We start from the raw sequence: 18,145 nt of genomic DNA, 5'->3' as shown, positions 1-18,145 counted from the left end.
CCTAGGAAACAATCCATTTTGGTATTTCCCATTGTAGGTCAGGTAAGGGCAAAAAGTATAGATAACTTCAAAGCATTCTAGGAATGATACTGAGCTCTGAGCCATGCAATCTGAACTGTTTGGGTTCACTCCTGGTTGCGGCGGTGGGGGGGGGGGTGTCTATGCTGGGGGAGAGTGACCCATGGGGGGACATGTGTTCCATCCTTCCCCAGTACTTATTTCCTGGTGCAACTGTGGCTCAGACGCAGTCATGACAACTCTTCATTCATCCCTATTAAATTCTCACAATGGAGCAGGTCACCCTTGACTGAAAGCACAAACCCAGAACTGACTCCTGTCCCCTCCTGCCTGTGGTCCTGCTTGCCCCCCTTCTGGCAGGAAGCCGTATCACCTCCAGAGAGAAGGCTGGTAACACAAGCCAGCAAAAGTACATTCCAGGACAGAGCGATGCTGAGCCCCCAGGCGAGGCCAGGCTAGTCAGCACTTAGAAAAGGAGGCACTTCTCACACTTGCTAATGAGTTTGACGCTTGTGAAACATAAACAGGAAGTGGGAGCTCTCCAAAGCGACCTGAAGGAAATCCACTCCCAGTTTGGTCAACGTGTGAATCCCAGATCTCTAGGTTGTCAAGGACACTGCCAATTAAGACTGAGCCCACCGCTACCCGCCCCCTCAACTGCACCCGAGGCTGATCTTCACCAGGTTTCAGCACTGACCCCGTTTTGTTGTTGTAGTTTTTTTCAATCCTTCCCACAGCCAGGTCACTCGGCAGCGGGGTGACTGACCCGAGGCGCGGTGGGAAAGGCTCACAGTCATCTCTCAACTCCCCGAACTTACAGGGCAGGGCAGCACAGAGGTCAGTGAAATCCCCAGCCAGGCCTTATTTTAGTCATGAATTTCCACTGGCTCCCTCCTCTGACAGCATCAGCGCTGCTCACAGAGCGGGCTTGGAGTTTCAGCTGTTTTCCCTGCTCCAGGCAGAGTTAGAAGGTCACAGAGGCCGGACTTTTCCGGGGGAGTGGGTGGGGGCCTCGGGCGGCCTCAGAGAGATTGCAGAGATCTGGAGCCGCTTGGAGGAGGCCCTTCTGCCCCAGGCTCCGGGCGATGGGTTAACGTCTCCCCTCTCCTCCTCTGCCCAGATATTGTGGTTCACATTAAATTTTTAAAAATAATTTTTTTTAATACCAAAAAAATTTTTTTAAGCCCACACTTTCTATCTTATCTTCTCCCTTCTCTTCACCAGCAGCACCGATACAATTTTCCCAGTACTGCCTTCCCCTCATTTCCCAGGGTAAGCCCTCCTCAGAGGTTCCTGTGAATTCAAGAGCAGCATCTGTGTTCCATTCACCTACAGTGTATCTGGCAGCGTATCTAAGCACAACGCCGGGCACAGGGTAGGGGGCTCAACCAACACTTGTCGAGTGAATGAACGCTAAGACGTCAGCGTGATGGGCAGTTTTTCCAAGTCTCTCTTTTCCATCCTGCCCCGGCTGCAGACCGCACACTGCGCCGCAGAAGTCCCCGGCAGGGGGAGATGGACGACCCCGACCCCCGGGAGCTCCTGTGCTCGGGGGTCTTGGTCCCCGGCCAGGGCAGAAGGGCGCTCTGTCAGGAGCTCTGCGGCCCAAGCCCAGGCCAGGTGAAGTGTCACGCCCCGCGCTGCCGCAGGGCAAGCGCCGCTGCCGCGGTTGTGTAACGTTGCAGCCCAAGGGGAGGGGACCCGGGCGCCTCTGCTCCAGTGGGGGCAGAGGAGGGAGGAAACGCAGGGCACCGCGCCCGGTCTCTTTCTGTGCTTGATCAGCCTAAGTGTGGGCCGGGGAGGGGGGTGGGGGCACTGGGGCACCCTGGGGGGTGCGCAAGTGAGTGTCCGCCGGCACGCAGACTGCGCCCCGGGAGCACAGCTCCAAAGGAGCCAGGGACCGCGGCGCACAGCCTAGCGGGTCAGGTGCGCGCAGCGTGCTCCGCGGCGGCCTCGCCTGCCCCTGCGCTTGGCTGCCAGCCCGCTTCCCATGGGGTGACATCCGCCCCGCCCTCCTCGGCCCCTCCCCACGGCGGGCGATTCCTGGACTCGGGGCCGAGGGGTGGGGGCAGGGAAGCCGGCGCGGAAAGAAACCCCAGCCTCTGGGGAAGGCAGGGGGGCCGGGCGACTCCCTCTGCTGCGCGCTGGTTCCTCCGAGCGGGCGCGCGGGGGGAGGAGGAGGAAGAGGGTTGGGCTGGAGCGAGCGAGGGGATATTCCTCTCCCGGCTTGAGTCAGACGCGGGCGGATCCGTCCTCCCCCGTTCCCTCCCAGGAGACGGGAACTTACTTCATTTCCCTGGGGCAGGTTCGCCCACGTTACCAACCTCCCCCCACCACCTCCCCGGCTCCCTAGCCCCTTCCAGCTTCCGCGCCCCTCGCCCAGCTAGGCAGGACCCAGACTGCCCTGCCAACCCCCTCTTCGGGGAAAGGCAGCCGCAGACACCTGGGGGCCGGGGCTGGGGGGTGGGGGCTCCCTCGCAGCCGCGGGAGCGTTGTCCAACACGTGAGACTCATGTGATGAAGCCGGGGGAGGGCGGGCAGGTCGCTCCTTCCCTCCCCGGCAGCGGCCAGACGTGCCTGGAGTCACAGGGTAGAACACGTAGCTCCAACCCACCCACTCGCTCCCATTTAACCCAGCCCGCAGCCTCTCCATTACTCCTCGGCTCTCCCCCACCATCCCCCCCCCCACTCCGCCCTAACCGCACCCCCCCTCCCTCCCGCCTCCCCGCCCGCCCCACTTCTCATTCACTTGGCTCGCACCGTGCAGACGGCACTGGGAGCACACACCGCCAGTCTGTGCGCAGAGCCGGAGCCAGAGGCCGCGGGTACACCATGCACGCCCCCAACTGAAGCAGCACCTCAAAGCCGCAGCTCTTCGCAGCCCAGCGGATTTCAGAGAGCTCTGACTCAGTGGAAGCCCTGCGGAGAGACCCCCGAAACCTCCTCCACGACAGTCCTCACCCGACGCTCCGCCACTGCAGACAGGAGCGCAGAGTGGCCCCGGCTCGCAGCGCAATGGAGCGGATCCCCAGCGCGCAACCGCCCCCCACTTGCCTGCCCAAAGCGCCAGGACTGGAGCCCGGAGACCTACCAGGGTAAGTTGGCACCCCTGGCCCCTTCAAGCCTCAACTCCAGTCCTGCCTTCTACGCGGCTTTCAACTCCAAGTAGTTCTGGGTGCATCCGGGGGTTCTTGCCAGTCAGGGCTCCTGCAACCGATGCGCAAGTCATGACCCTTCCTCGTCCCTCTCCCTGCAGGATGGATTTTGCCCATATGTACCAAGTGTACAAGTCGAGGCGGGGAATAAAGCGGAGCGAGGACAGCAAGGTAAGAGCACCGCGCCCCTGTGGACCCCAGGCCCTCGCACGCGCTGAGTTTCCAATAAAAGTTTTCTCACTTTAACGTTGGAGGGAGGTATGCAAGGTGTGGGCCCTGTGCCTCTACTGAGTGGCTTGGAGAAGAAGGGGCAGATAGGGTTCTGGGTGTGACTCTGCTCCACTGCCGAGACTCTTCTGCCGCGGGGTGGGAAAGGAGAAGCGCTTCTCACCTCCTTCCTCCCGCGCCCACCATCTCTCCGTGCGCTTTGCAGGAAACCTACAAACTGCCGCACCGGCTCATCGAGAAAAAGAGACGTGACCGGATTAACGAGTGCATCGCCCAGCTGAAGGATCTCCTCCCCGAACATCTCAAACTTACAGTAAGTGAGAAGCTGGCCCCTCTCCAAACCAGCTCCTCTGCCCAGAGGGCGGGCGAGGGTCACCCGCCGCCTGCAGGCTCCGCCAGGAACTGCAGACCAGATGGCTGGATCCTAGCTAGTGGCTGGCTCTGTTTGGGGGTACCCTTCTCCAGTCTCAGAATTTTCTGGCAACCTCGTGCAAATAAGATAAGAATCATTTGTACTTGTCCAGCTTGGCACCAACACCAGCCGGCCTTCCTTTGCTAGAGTTTAAGGTGATTCTCCGGGTTCTCCTTTTCTCACATTGAGCAAATCCAGCAACCCACTTTTTTTTTTTACCCCCTTCCCCACATCCCTTTTTAAAATAAGAGGACTTGTTTTGATGTGTCTTTTTTTTTTTTTTTTTTACGTCCTGTCCTTTCTTGGCGATTGTCAATAGCTTACTAGATTGGCAACCTTTGGTTGGGGAAAGAAGAGAAAAATAGTATTTAGGAGAAAATAGTATTTAGGAAGGAACAAAAAAGCGTAGATGAGCTAGAAGTTATGACAGGGTGTCAGGAAAGAAACTAGGGAAAGCCTCTTGGCTGCCAGACACAGTAGAAGTCTCTACTAGGGTTGACACCACTGCAGAGAAATGTTATCTCTGGATTCCCCTGAGTTAAGGTCAGCAACGGCTGCTGGAAAAATTTATCTGTCAAAGCTTTCTCCTGAGCTAGCTGCTGCTTCCAAAATGCCTCCAAAGATGGGGTACACTTGTTTGCTGTCCTCTAATCAAAAATATATGCATATATACATATTTTTAAACATCATCTATAAACTTAAAACTTAATTTAGCCAACCAGGAACAGACCTTTTTATCCCCCTTTAGAGACATTCGGTGGTGGTGGTTTAGTCGCTTAGTGGTGTCTGACTCTTGCGACCCCATGAAGTGTAGCCCAGGCGACTGATGAATCTCATGGCTAATTAGTATCCCAGAGGTGGGACTTCTCTGAGCTCACTGCTGACGGAGGCTCTTTTTATTCCAGACTTTGGGTCACTTGGAAAAAGCAGTGGTTCTTGAACTTACCTTGAAGCATGTGAAAGCATTAACAAACCTAATTGATCAACAACAGCAGAAAATCATTGCCCTGCAGAGCGGTCTGCAAGCTGGTGAGTACCATGTTTGGCTATCATCTCCTTAGAGTTCTAGCACAAATAGAGAGCCTGTAAGCTCAACATCTGGTGTAAGAAACATTCCCGCAACAAATTGCTTATGCATGTTAGTTGGGGGAGATGCTGTTTTATCTTTCCTAAAAGGTCAGACTTTTCATTTGGAATGCTGCTGTGTGCCACCTGGCATGAATACATATTAGTCAAATGGTAAAATATTTCTGTGGCATTTTGGCTTAAGAGTTTCTGGGGTTCTGGGAGTCCCCTCCACTTTGAAAATGCCAAGGCACCTATAATTTGCATCGTGGGTGTTTTACAGTTGTTTTCCTTAGCCCTGTTTCATTGGAGAATAAATCATGGGTATGCCCCAGTGTTTTAATGTTTCTCCACTTCCTTATCCCTCGGTGTGTGGTATGAGCCTGGCAAGATGACAGCAGTAGTTTTTCCTGCATTTCATGTGGTTCCCTGAATAGCCACTAGGTATCTCGGTGAATTACACAATCTAACGAAACCACTGAAGTTTCATCACCCATTTCTACGGACTTCCAGAGAATCACAGTCATCTAACCGTCTGGTCTCACCCATTCCAAATAATACTGTACAAACGAGGGAGAAATTCCTCTACCCACTCCCTCGTTCTTCTCTCCTCTCCTCTCCAAACCAGGACAATGAGGAAGTCGTTCTGCCAGTTGCCTCATTGAAAACAGAAAGATGGTCATACCTAACTTCCTGGGGATCATGGATACACTATATGAGAAAAACCTAGAAATAGCCTTTAAATATAGCAGCATGACTGCAACTTGTATAAGCCATTGAAAATAAGCGTACTTTAGGTGACGTGGTTCCTTCATTCTCATTTTTTGACTGGTCACTGTCCATCTCACTATGGTAAGATGATGTTCTGTAAATTGACTCTGGTTATGAGCACACTAGGATGATTATGGCTGTGTTACTTATAACGAAAACTCAAGAATTCCTTAGAAATGCAACAAGAGGGGAAACCGTCTGTCTCTGTCAAATGTGGTCTATGCCTATGATATTACACAGCCATTACAAATCATATTTTATCTCTGAGAGGTAGAATTATGGATGATTTTTAGTTTAATCTTTATACTTTTCAGTGTAATTCAAATTTCCCCTGATCATATTACTCTTGGAGTTAGAAATACAATCAGCAAATGCTATTAACAAAAAGGAAAGCCCCGGGGTCTTTGGAACCTAGGTATCCATGTGAACCACAGCGCCTTCTGAAATGTCTCTCTTTGCATCTGTGTTGATCCAGGTGATCTGTCGGGAAGAAATGTGGAGGCAGGCCAAGAGATGTTCTGCTCAGGTTTCCAGACATGTGCCCGGGAGGTGCTTCAGTACCTGGCCAAGCATGAGAATACTCGGGACCTGAAATCTTCACAGCTTGTCACCCACCTCCACCGTGTGGTCTCCGAGCTTCTACAGGGCGGTACTTCCAGGAAGCCGTCAGACCCAGCCCCCAAAGCAATGGACTTCAAGGAGAAACCCAGCTCCCTGGCCAAAGGCTCCGAAGGCCCAGGCAAAAACTGTGTGCCAGTCATCCAGCGAACTTTCGCCCACTCGAGTGGCGAGCAGAGTGGCAGTGATACGGACACAGACAGCGGCTACGGAGGAGAATCGGAGAAGAGTGAGCTGCGTGTCGAGCAGCCGTACTTCAAAAGCGATCATGGACGCAGATTCACCATGGGAGAAAGGATCAGTGCTATTAAGCAAGAATCCGAAGAACCCCCCATGAAAAAGAGCAGAATGCAGCTCTCTGATGATGAAGGCCCTTTCACTAGCACTGACCTGATCAGCTCCCCGTTCCTGGGCCCACACCCGCACCAGCCTCCGTTCTGCCTGCCCTTCTACCTGATCCCACCGTCAGCAACTGCCTACTTGCCCATGCTGGAGAAGTGCTGGTACCCCACGTCTGTCCCAGTGTTATACCCGGGCCTCAACGCCTCTGCCGCAGCCCTCAGCAGCTTCATGAACCCAGACAAGATCTCGGCCCCCTTGCTTATGCCCCAGAGACTCCCTTCTCCCCTGCCCTCCCATCCTGCCATCGACTCTTCTGCCCTGCTCCAAGCTCTGAAGCAGATCCCCCCTTTAAACTTAGAAACCAAAGACTAAACTATTTAGGGGATCCTGCTGCTTCACTTTCCTTCCTCCCTACTTCCAAAAAAAAAAAAAATGTGTTTGTGAGTGCAGCGAGATTGTTTCAGTGTGTATGCCAAGATCATCTGAGGCAGGGAGAGAAGATTCAGGTGTGTGTGTGTATGTGTGTGTGTGTGTGTGTGCGTGTGCGCGCGTGCGTGCCTGACTATGCATTGTGTGTTGGTATGGGACGTTAAAGCTCCTTTGGGCGTAGGGAACTTGTGAAGGATTGCCTGACATCAGGAGACTTAGGGGGGATTGTCTCAGACCTCTGGGCCTTTCCCTCCCAGAGAGTAGCCCCTTCTGATATAAAGCAGCTGAATTTCCAAAAGCTGCAAAGTCTTGGTCTGTGAGTCAGTCTCCACTTTGGGAGCTGGGTCTGTGGCTTTGAGAAAAAGGTACTTTCAAAAGAGGGCTTTCCAGAGTGCAGTTCCCAGCCAGCTCTGATGACCCCACCCTTCTCCCTTCTGTTGTCGCCGTGACTCACTGTATGGGCAGAGGGCAGCCAGACTGAACTTTCTCCAAAGTGGTGAGGTAGCAGACACTGGCATAGCACGGTAGTGGTCTGGGGAGGTTTCCGCAGGTCTGCTCCCCACCCCTGCCTCAGATGAATAAAGAGAATGTAGTTCCCTACTCAGGCTTTCCTAGTGATTTGCTTCCTAAGGAACTGAAAAGGGCCCCCTGGTACAAGTCTAGCTGCCAGGGGAGGAGGGAGGAATCCCCTGGGACTCTGGCACCTGCTTCTAGTCTCACCTGGAAACAAGCCTCGCTGTCCAGGGAACCAAACCAGGGTCTGAGAGATGCAGGCACCTGCTTGCCAAGCACCCTGAAGTGCACTAATGCATTTTAGCAAGCAAAGCCAGACTCGGTTATCAGCTCTAACCTAAAACTCCTTTTAGCCAAGCTTAGCTTCTTAAAAACCTAACCAGCCCTTGGCACAGCAAGACCCTTTCTGCAGGCTAATTCCCCTCGCCCAATAGCACATGGAGTGTCCTTCCTGATAAAAGGATTCTGTCTCCTTGAAAAGATGTTTTATTTTTGGTCCAGAGTACTTTTCTGACTTGTCCAGCTAGCCCTGCACCAGCTTTTCGAAATGCACTATGCTTAATCGCTGATTGTGTTTTAACTTTTTCTTTTCCTGTTTTTATTTTGGTATAAAGTCATTGCCTTTATTTGTAAAACTGTTATAAATATATATTATATAAATATATTAAAAAGGAAAATGTTTCAGATGTTTATTTGTATAATTACTTGATCTACAAAAGTGAGAAAAAATGAATGTATTCCTGTTTTTGAAGAGAAGAATAATTTTTTTTTTTCTCCAGGGAGAGGTACAGTGTTTATATTTTGGAGCCTTCCTGAAGGTGTGAAATTGTAAATATTTTTATCTATGAGTCAATGTTAAGTAGTTGTTTTAAAATACTTAATAAAATAATCCTTTTCCTGTGGAAGAGAAAAATGGTCTCCTGCATGTTTAAAATAACTCTTAAGGGTGTGATACGGCTATCTCTTGCTCTCCCCTCTTGACTGAAGGCAGCAACTAGTTAATCTTGGTGTAATTTCAGCTTTTCCTGTAACTCAGACAGAATAAGCTTAGTCGATTTAGTAGGTAAATATTTGTTTCATTGTTTTCTTAAACTAACCTCTGCCAGATGTTCACAATCACCCTACACCTCTTTCCAAAGTTCAGCAAAAAGCCTGTGTTTCCCCCAGTCTGCTTTTGTCATGGTCCTTGGAACTTGACAGAAAATAAACTTCTGAAATCATGGGCCTCAATGTCTGGGGAGCTTGCTGGAGGGTAGGCAGGCGCTTTGGAAGAAGATTTAATGGATTATTATGCAATAATAATTACTGCTGGGGATAGCACCTCTGCCAAGGAGGTCTCACTTTTTCAAGTTTAGCAAGGTCTAATGGATTTGCCATATCCTGTCCTATTGCTGCTGAAGGCAACATTCCATGATTATTCTCTACATCCTTCCTGGACTTCCTCTCACTGGGTGTGTTTGTGTGTGAATGAATATTGGTGTTCCTTAGTCAAGTGCTCTTATGAAAAAGAAAAAAAGAAAAAATTCCATGGGAAAAGAAGTGGGAAATGACCAGGTTGATTCTGCCTGCTGCTTTCTCCCTCTCAGAGGTGTCCTGATGTTTCCTGATGGCCAGTGCCTAGCTCACCACACTTCAGATCCCCAAGTATCTTCCAGAACCCTCTGGCTGTCTGGAGCCCATGCAGGGAACCTGCCCCCAGGGAGTTCTCAACCAGGCAGAGACGCCACCTGCCCTTGGTGTCTGTTTGCTTCAAAAGTCACCTTCCCTGTCTGCTGATGAGCCAGCAGGGGAGAGTGAGCATTGCCTGGCTTGAGATGTCCCCAGGCAGCATGTGTCTTGGGAGGAGTCAGGAGATGAGCTGGTGGTCTGATCAATGAACTGGCATTTCTGGCATCTCCCCCACCTCACTTCTGTCTTTGATTCACTAAAAAAGGACTCTGAGCCCTGTCTGACACATCCTATAGCAAGCAAACAGCAAATTCTGTACCGGCCTCTTTCTCCCAGCAACTTAGGGACTGGCCCTCCCATTCTCCTGCTTATTAAGCTCTGAATTGCCGCGTGAGTTGCTAAGCTCTTCTGGCTAGACGTTTGGGGTAAAAACCTAAACAAAAGAAGTTTATCTTGGGAATGGAGCAGGGGCTTGAAATCAAGGCCAGACTCTTTTTGCTTGTCCCCCTCTCCTCCCCAGTTGGTGACTCAAGGGAATAGCTGTGGGGGCAGAGGGAAGTGGTTGCGGCACGCTGAACTAAAAAGGGTTTGAGAGTTCCACACAGCATCAACCCAGAATCCCCGGACTGGAGTCTATCAAACACCCCTCAGAGGGGCAGCCCTCCCTCTGCCTTCTTCTCTGCTTCTAGCTTGCCCTTGACCTTCTTTCTAGGCCGGTGCCAGCAGGTTCCAAGCGGTTCGGAGAGCGATGCGGAAGGAGGGGTTCGCACTCCGTCTCTGGCCCCTTCAGGACAAAGAGGACCTCTGTGAAACAGGGGTGTGCACGCGGGTGAGGGGGTGCAGCTCGGTCTCTGGGGCCGGGGAGCGGACACTGGGGATCTGGCCGCCTTCAGACAGGGCGTGAGCCTCCTCCGGGCTGCCGGGATGGTCTCACCCAGCGCTGACCTGCCTCGCCTGTTGACACAACGTCACGTTTCCGACTGCAGCCCTTTCATGTGCGGCCCGCGGCTAAATGCGGCTGCCGGTTCCTGGAAGCAGACGTGCCTGGCACCGCGTCAGCAGAAACCTGATCCCCGGGGAAGCTTGGCACGGCCGCGGGCTCGCTCGGCCCCCAGAATAGGGCCTGGCAGCGGGCGCTGGGCAGCAACCCCCTCAGGCCCCCGCGGGAGGGAATCCGAGCGCTCTCCGCGGGGGGAAGGGAGGGCTGGGTGGGGTACGGAGCTGGATTTAAGCAGGGCGTTGGAACAGGAGCCTAATTATCTGGAAGCTCGAAGCTTCCCACGGGTCATCGCTCATTAATGAAGCCTAACAACCGAGAAGTACCATTATGGGTGCTATTATACTTTACATTTTAGAGAGAAGTAGAAACGGGATCAGAGAGGGGAGTTAACTTGCCGACAGTCACACAGCTTCCGAGTCACTAAACCATTATTGGAATGGTGACTGTGTTGGTTTGTGGCTCTTCTTAATCGGAGCCAAAGGAAAGGCTTTCAGAGTCTGGTTGTAAACACTAGTAATAATACCAATACTGCTATTACTAACAGCAAACACTTTGTAGCACTTATTATCTCCCACTCTTCAAATCACTCCCTACAGAAAAACTTGATTATCAGGGCAACTCCATGAGGTAGGTTTAATTACTATCTTCCTTATATGGTAGAGAAAAACAGAGAGGCCGAGTAACTTGCATAAAGTCACACAGCTCCAGAGGTGAACTGAAATTTAAAGCTAGGCAATTTGTCTCCAAAGTCTGTGTGCTTAACTACTCAACCCCATTGCTCTTCCCTTTAAATAATAGCAATACCAGCCATAATAATAATAGTAGAAGTAGTGATAACTGTCACAGTTCTTACCAGATTTTGAGTACTGTGCCTATGCCAGGCAATATATTAAGCACTTTATGTGAATTATCTCTACTTCCTATAACAACTATGAGGGGTAGGTATTAAGAAGAAGTGAAAAACTGGAGCTAAGAGAGGAGAAATTTGAGCCTCCTCAGAGGTGACACAATGTGTAAAGGACAGAGCAATGCCCTTTCTCTGGTATAGAACTACTTCTAAACTGAGCTCTGTGACATGGGCTTGGACATGCAATATCCCATTTAATCTTCAGAATAGTCCCAGGGAATAGGTACTAGGATCCTTAGTGCGTGGAGGAGATAACAGGCTCAGGGTGAAGTTATTCACCTGACTTTTTATTTGCATCATTACAAATGTGCCCACGTACCATCTCTGATACTTCCCTGGTGCTCCAGTGGCTAAGATGCTATTCTCCCAATGCAGGGGGCCTGGGTTGGATCCCTAGTCAGGGAATTAGATCCCATATGCTGCAACCAAAGATCCTGTACACCGCAACTAAGACTGCATGCAGCCAAATAAATAAATATATTTTTAAAAAAATAACAAGCCCCACAGGCAAACTGGGGCATGGTGAGATAGGTAGGGTGGATGGGTGGGGGCACTTATCAGTTAACTGTGCTGAGAACTAGAATTTGGGTTTGAGGAAATTCTATGTTAAGTTTTCTGGAGTGGGAGGAGGGGGCATTCATTTTTTCACATCTCTTTTAAGGTTAGGAGAGGGCCAGATTGAAGGGCCTGGGGCAGTAGCTACCTGCAGACCACTCGGGGTGAGACTGGAAGGAGGGAGGGAGGCCGTGTTCCCAGCTCTCTTGCTGGAAGGACAGCTGTGCCCCCCCCCCCCCGCCCCCGGCTGATCTCTGTGGCCCGTGGTCAGCTCCCCAGTGTGTGGCTGGGCTAACGAGGGGTAAGCAAGAGGCCACCTGTCTCTGTAGAAGGGGGCCAGCATCTCAGCTTCCCATGCTGCCAGGTTTCTCCTCAGGCCTCGGAGACCCTTGGAGGTGCCATGAGACGGACTGAGCAGGGCTTCCAAGTGGTTTCATGTAAAGACTCTCTGTTAACGGGATTGGTGTGTTCCCCAGAGACCCAGAACTCCCCAAGGGCCACGTGGCATGGAGGGAGGGAAACCTCTGGCCTTCTCACCCCGTCTTTAGCTGGAGCAGCTTCCTTTTTCTCTGTCCTAAATACCGTAAAGGTTTGTTCGAACGAGAATTCCACTGCTAAAAAAAAATATCACAAACTGTTTGGAAGGTACCCAACTACAGCCCCTTTCTCGGCATGGCCTTCACTTCACCCACTTCCTGCTCCAGGATCCAGGAGGAGGCTGGGGCCACTCAAAGCCCACCCCCACCAACAGGCCAACACCCCCTGTTTATCCCAGGCCATCTGTTTGGCCCGACTACCACAGCAGAACATGAGCTGGGTGAAGCCTCTCCCATTGGCTATGGCAGCCACCGACACACTGGGCCATCCAGTCTTGTGATGTGCCTGGACTGGGGCCCGGAAGGTTTCTTCCGCTATAGTCGGGGCCCTCCCTTCCTGGAGGAATCTTAGCAAAGACACTGAGGTAGGGCAGCAGGGAATGAGTCACCAGGCTGCTAGGTAGGGGGTGGCGGGGGGGGGGGGGGGGGGGGCGTTGGGGGGGGGCGGGGGGGGGTGGCAGATGGCCTCAGGCTGTGGCCTGAGTGTTAGGGACAGCCGGCCTTGGTTAATCCTAGGAGCCCTGCTGTCCCGCCCTACACCCACCTGTAAGAGTGAAAAGGAAGAAACTTGTGTTTATTTATTTGTTTGAAGAGCTAATATGGTTTTCTTGGAAACCCCATTATGGATAGTAGATGAAGGTTGAGATTATGCAGAGATCTTTGAGGAATTAAGTGAAGTCGCTCAGTTGTGTCCGACTCTTTGCGACCCCATGGACTGTAGCCTTCCAGGCTCCTCTGTCCATGGGATTTTCCAGGCAATATACTGGAGTGGATTGCCATTTCCTTAAAAATGAGAGAATACCACTCCCCTTCCAGGGGAAAAAAAATGTGTGTTTCTCAAAGTTTTTAATAAAATATCTAATATTTGGGTACCTTTTGTTTTTACTAAGGAGAATTTGAAACATCTATGAAAGTAGAAACAAAAAGAAAAATGACCCAATTTTTTAAATGGGCAGAGGACTTGAACAGCCATTTCTCCAAGAAGATGTACAGATGGCCAAGAAGCACATGAAAAGATACTCAACATCATTAGTCATCAGGGAAATGCAAATCAAAACCACAATGAGACGCCACTTCACACTCACTAGGATGGCTGCAATAAAGAAAAAACAAAACAGAAAATAACAAGTGTTGTCGAGGATGTGGAGAAATTGGAACCTTCCTACATTGCTAGTGGGAATGTAAAACAGTTCAGCTGCTGTGAAGACAGTTTAGTGATGTCTCAAAAAGTTAAACATAGAACTACCATCTAACTCTGCCATTGCACTCCTAGGAATATACCTCCAAAATACTGAGAACAGGTACTCCAACAAGGACACGTACAAGCACGCTCCTATCAGCACTATTTACAATAGCCAAAAGTGGAAACAGACCAAATGTATGTCAACAGATGAATGGATAAACATAATATGGTATATAAACACAATGGACTAAAAAGAAAAATGCAGTGCATGCTCTATGCTACAGTATGTGTACGTAGAATAATACATGCAATAACATGGATGAGCCTCCAAAACATTATGCTCAGTAAAAGAAGCCAGACACAGGAAGTCACAAATAGTATGATTCTACTGATATGGAGTATAAAGAATAGATAAACCCATAGTGACAGAACACAGATGGATGGTTGCCAGGGCTTGAAGGAGGAGGAAATGAAGGAAAATTGCTTAATAGGTACAGGGTTTTAATTTGAAGTGATGGAAATGTTTTAGAATTAGAGGTGGTGGTGGTACAACGCTATAAATATACTAAAAGCCACTGAATTGTTCACTTTAAAGTGCTTGATTTTATGTGAATTTCACCTCCGTAAATTATTCAAGTAGACAGAAGGGCATCATGAATCCTCTAACTATCAGCTTTCCAGCTTTAACAGTCATCAATTCATATCTAATCACTTTCATCTGTAATTTATATACCATTCTGTTTCTGCTATTTATATATTACTCTGAAGCGAATTTGGACATTATACAATTTCATTTGTAAATATTTCACTCTCTCTCAAAAATAAGTATTCTATAAAAAAATTAATAGCATTATCACACCTAAAAAAATTGAACACCGGAAGAATGTTTAAAGGTTAATTTTCTGAATAGAAGCACAGCATCGTTTCAGAATCTAAAAGCACAAAAAGTGATCAGTGAAAAAAATTACTTTGTCTTAATTCATACTCTTTAATCCTGATCCCTTTGGTCCAGGCAAAATCTCCTGTAAGCAGGCAGGTAGGTACTGTTAGAACTTTTCTTAGAGCTTATCTGTGTTTATGTGTGCAACTACAAATGAGGGTTACCATTTGCCTCCCTTTTTCATATAAAAATAGCTACTTACATAATTCTGCACATATTTTTATTGAAGTATAGTTGATTTATAATATTCTATTAGTTTCATGTGTACAGCACAATGATTCAGTATTTTTGCAGATTATACTCCATATTAAGTTATTACAAGGTAATAACTGTAATTCCCTGTGCTATTCAATATATCCTTGTTGCTTATCTATTTTATACGTAGTAGTTTGCACCTGATAATCCTGTACCTGTAATTTGTCCCTCCCTGCACTTATTTTTTGCACTTATTTTTTTTGGTGATAAAGACAGAGAAGCCTTTATTTTTAATTTTATACTGAAGTATAGCCAATTAACAACGTTGTCACAGTTTCAACTTCACAATGTTTTTAACTTGCTGTATCTTGGGAAGCTAGTCCCATGAACACATAGAAAAGCTTTTAATTCTTTTTACAACTGTATATTATTTCACTGTACAGATATACCGTTATTTGATCAGTTCCTTATTATGGACACTGGGGTTATTGCTGACCTTTCACTATTACCAACAGGGCTGCAATTACTAATTATATATCATTTTGTATGTGTATAACATTATTTATGGGATAACCGCTCCCCCCACCCCAGAACTGGATCATACCATGAGTCTCTGTCATTCTGATGGATATTACCATATTGTCCTCCATGGGACTGTGATAGTTCACATTCCTTTAGCATCCCATGAAGGTTGTCCCTCTGGGAGGCAATTTGCAAGTGATGCCAGAAGCTTTGGTACATGTACATCTTGAGTCCACTTCAAAGAGTTATCACAAGGGAGTAATTTGTCCGATTTTCAAAGATTATGCTACAAGGATGGACATCTTCAAGTCATTCATAGTTAAAAAAAAAACACTTGAAAGTCAGAAAAATGGGCTACAGGATACTGGTTGAGTAATTTATGGTATGTATAAAGTTTGGAATGCCAAAGAGTCATGAAAAAGGACACTGAAAATTGTTATTGTTAAGGGGGAGAAAGTAGGTCACAAAACAGAATGATCCCATTTTTAAAGCATAATGCGTATACTTTTAAATACTCTCTCTCTGCCTCAGTTTCCACACCTGTAAAATGAGGGCAGTAATAATCAGCTCACTGAGCTGCTGTGAGGAATAAATGAGTAAAATTATCTAACGTGCTTAGAACAGTATCTGGTACAGAGGAAGCTCCAAGTCAGGGGTAGTTAAAATAAGTGGTAGAGTAGTATTATTATTATCACAATTATATTCTAATTGCATAAGAGAAAGTTCTGGCAGACAATACAACAAAATTTTAACCATCTTAGCAAGACCTGGAGTTACTGTTACTCCGAAAATTTTGCTCTTCTCTCTTCTCTTCTGTCTCTCTCTCTTTTACAATGAGACATGTGTTTCTGTAATATATGTTATATCATGAAGCACAAAAGAAGGGACAAGAACGGAATTCTGATGTAGACTTGGAAATCTGTACTCAGCAGAGCCCCAGGAGGTGATGTGGAAAGAAAAGGCAGGAGGCTTTTTTGATCTGGTAGATCAGCCTCAGGCAGGGCCGATCCTGCACACTAGGAAGAAAATGACTCTTTGGAACAGGCAATTGGAGGGAAGGTGAAGGCTCTCCCTGCCTATATGCACAAGGTTTACAGGGACCTGAACAATTAGAATGATGACAGAAACATTCAAATATAGCCAGTTACCCATGAGGGTCTTAAGATGAGGGGTCTGACTCACTGATTACTGCGCTCCTAGTCCCCATCCTGAGGCAGGGCAGAAGTTTGATCAGTGTTTCCTGAATGAACGAGGTTCTGCTATGTGACCTTGGGAGAGTTCTTTCACCTCCCTGAGTCTCAGTTTCCTCTATCACCAAATGAGGATATTAATGATCTTGCAGAAACTGTTATGAGGTGAGAAAGAAAAATCTGTACAGAGTAGGTACAGGAGCTTATTCACACGAAAGTGTAAATGACTGACAGTATTCTTTCCTAAAAAGCAGCTTTGTAGGGCAATGAAGGGAGAAGCCAGAAGAGATCTAGTATGTCAGCCAGACTAGGTGCTGAGTGCTGCTCTAGGCACTTTGCGTGCATTTATCTTGTGTACTTTTCATGTGACACATACAGAAATTTAGTCACTTGAGATCAAGTGACTTACCTAAGGTCACACAGCAAGCAGGTAGCATAGCCAGGATTTAAGCCAAATATGATTCCAAAAGTCCTTGCCAAGGAGCCCTGAATGTCAACATGGACAAAGGCATGAGTAGGGAAGACAGTCTGGGGATGGGGAGTGGGGATCCTTCACAGCCAGACTTTGCACTCTGCATGGTGCGGAATTACCCCATCCACAAACACATTCTCGGCACACTAGGAAAGTGGTCCCAACTCCCCTCCCTCTTGCCCCAGACTGGAAAACAATTCGACGTTGATATTTCAAAGGGAAGTATTGAGATAACCTCATGAAGAAAATAAGACCTGATTTGTTTGGTGAACATGTTGTTCTTTTGTTTGCATGTCCTGTGAGGAGGAAGAACCATAATACGTATGTCTCAGGACATTAGGACTTAATTTCCCCTGGGTGGTAGGGCCCCTGCAGACCTTACCCAGCTCGTGCTAGGCCAAGCCCCCAAGGAGGAAGGAAAGATAGGGACCCCCACCCTCTACTTCCCTCTGGCTCCCGGGGTTATACGTGAGTGCTCCCCAGAGCTGTGGCCTCAGCTCCCCTGACCCGTGGCTTCTCACAGACCAGCCTTTCAGACAAGGCACCGACTGTCCAGGCATGTTCCAAGCCACTGACTCGAGTCCCAGCCAGCCCAGGCCTGTTGCAATGAGTCAGCCTTTCACTGGGGAAAAACATGGTGACTGGCCTGCAAGTCACTTTTTCCAACTTGGCCCTTGTCCTGGGCTGGGTCTGGGGATGCCTTCCTTTTTCCCTTTGGGATTCTACTGGCTATGAGGTGTTCCCCAGGGGTCCTGGGAACCCTGGGGGCTGGAATTGCTTTGTGGGTGGGTAGGTTGAGTGGTCCAACTGAGACAGATGAAGGTCTCTCGATGTAGCTACCTGGTCTCCCTACCCACACACAGAATAGAGGCTACAAAGGGTAAAGCTGCATTTCCTACACAGGTGAGTGCAGGACGGCTATGGGGGAAGGGTAGACCTGACGATGTCCATGCTATCACCTTCACAGGCCGAGGTGGGACAGCAAACCCAGGTACCTGGAGCCTGGACCACACTTGGCTCCTCACCAACCAGAGCAGTTTTCTGCAAGATGATGCTCCCTTGGGCCCCCTGAATTTTAAAGCAAACACTGTTACCTTCTGCAAACCCGCCACCCCTCAGCTCAATGCCAAGGGTCAGGTTTCAGAGCTGGTCAACTCACCGGCCTTTCTGACTCACCTCCAGCTTCCCCAAGGTTCCTGAGGCCTTCCCTACAAAGCTACGCTGAGCGGATTCTCCCTGTGTGACAGGGTGGAAGGGAAAGCCGTGACCATTAGTCAAGGAGTCAGGGGTGTGTGAGGGCAGGGGTTGGGCCCTTGGTGGATGCTGGAGCAAATCCTTTCTCTCCAGAAGGAATACTAATCTTTCT

The 18,145-nt window shown here is 48.9% G+C and overlaps 1 protein-coding gene and 1 long non-coding RNA gene across 2 annotated transcripts in view; one reads left to right on the top strand and one right to left on the bottom strand.

The window, feature by feature from the left end:
* The window catches only part of LOC105603426 (uncharacterized), a 160,443-nt gene extending 156,763 nt beyond the window's left edge, over positions 1–3,680 (bottom strand). The window contains exon 1 of the long non-coding RNA XR_006057022.2: positions 3,110–3,680. This is a non-coding gene — a long non-coding RNA (uncharacterized LOC105603426). The remainder of the gene's footprint in view (positions 1–3,109) is intronic.
* Positions 3,034–6,981, top strand: BHLHE40 (basic helix-loop-helix family member e40). Its single transcript, NM_001129741.1, is given in 5 exon segments — positions 3,034–3,113; positions 3,275–3,344; positions 3,607–3,714; positions 4,719–4,842; positions 6,125–6,981. Coding segments are annotated over 5 exon segments (1,239 nt in total).
* The last annotated feature ends 11,164 nt before the right edge of the window (positions 6,982–18,145 follow it).

This window comes from Ovis aries, chromosome 19 (assembly GCF_016772045.2).
Source record: "Ovis aries strain OAR_USU_Benz2616 breed Rambouillet chromosome 19, ARS-UI_Ramb_v3.0, whole genome shotgun sequence".
Classification (NCBI taxonomy): domain Eukaryota; kingdom Metazoa; phylum Chordata; class Mammalia; order Artiodactyla; family Bovidae; genus Ovis; species Ovis aries.
Note: the sequence above shows the minus strand (reverse complement) of the source record. Positions and strands in the feature narration are given on the sequence as shown.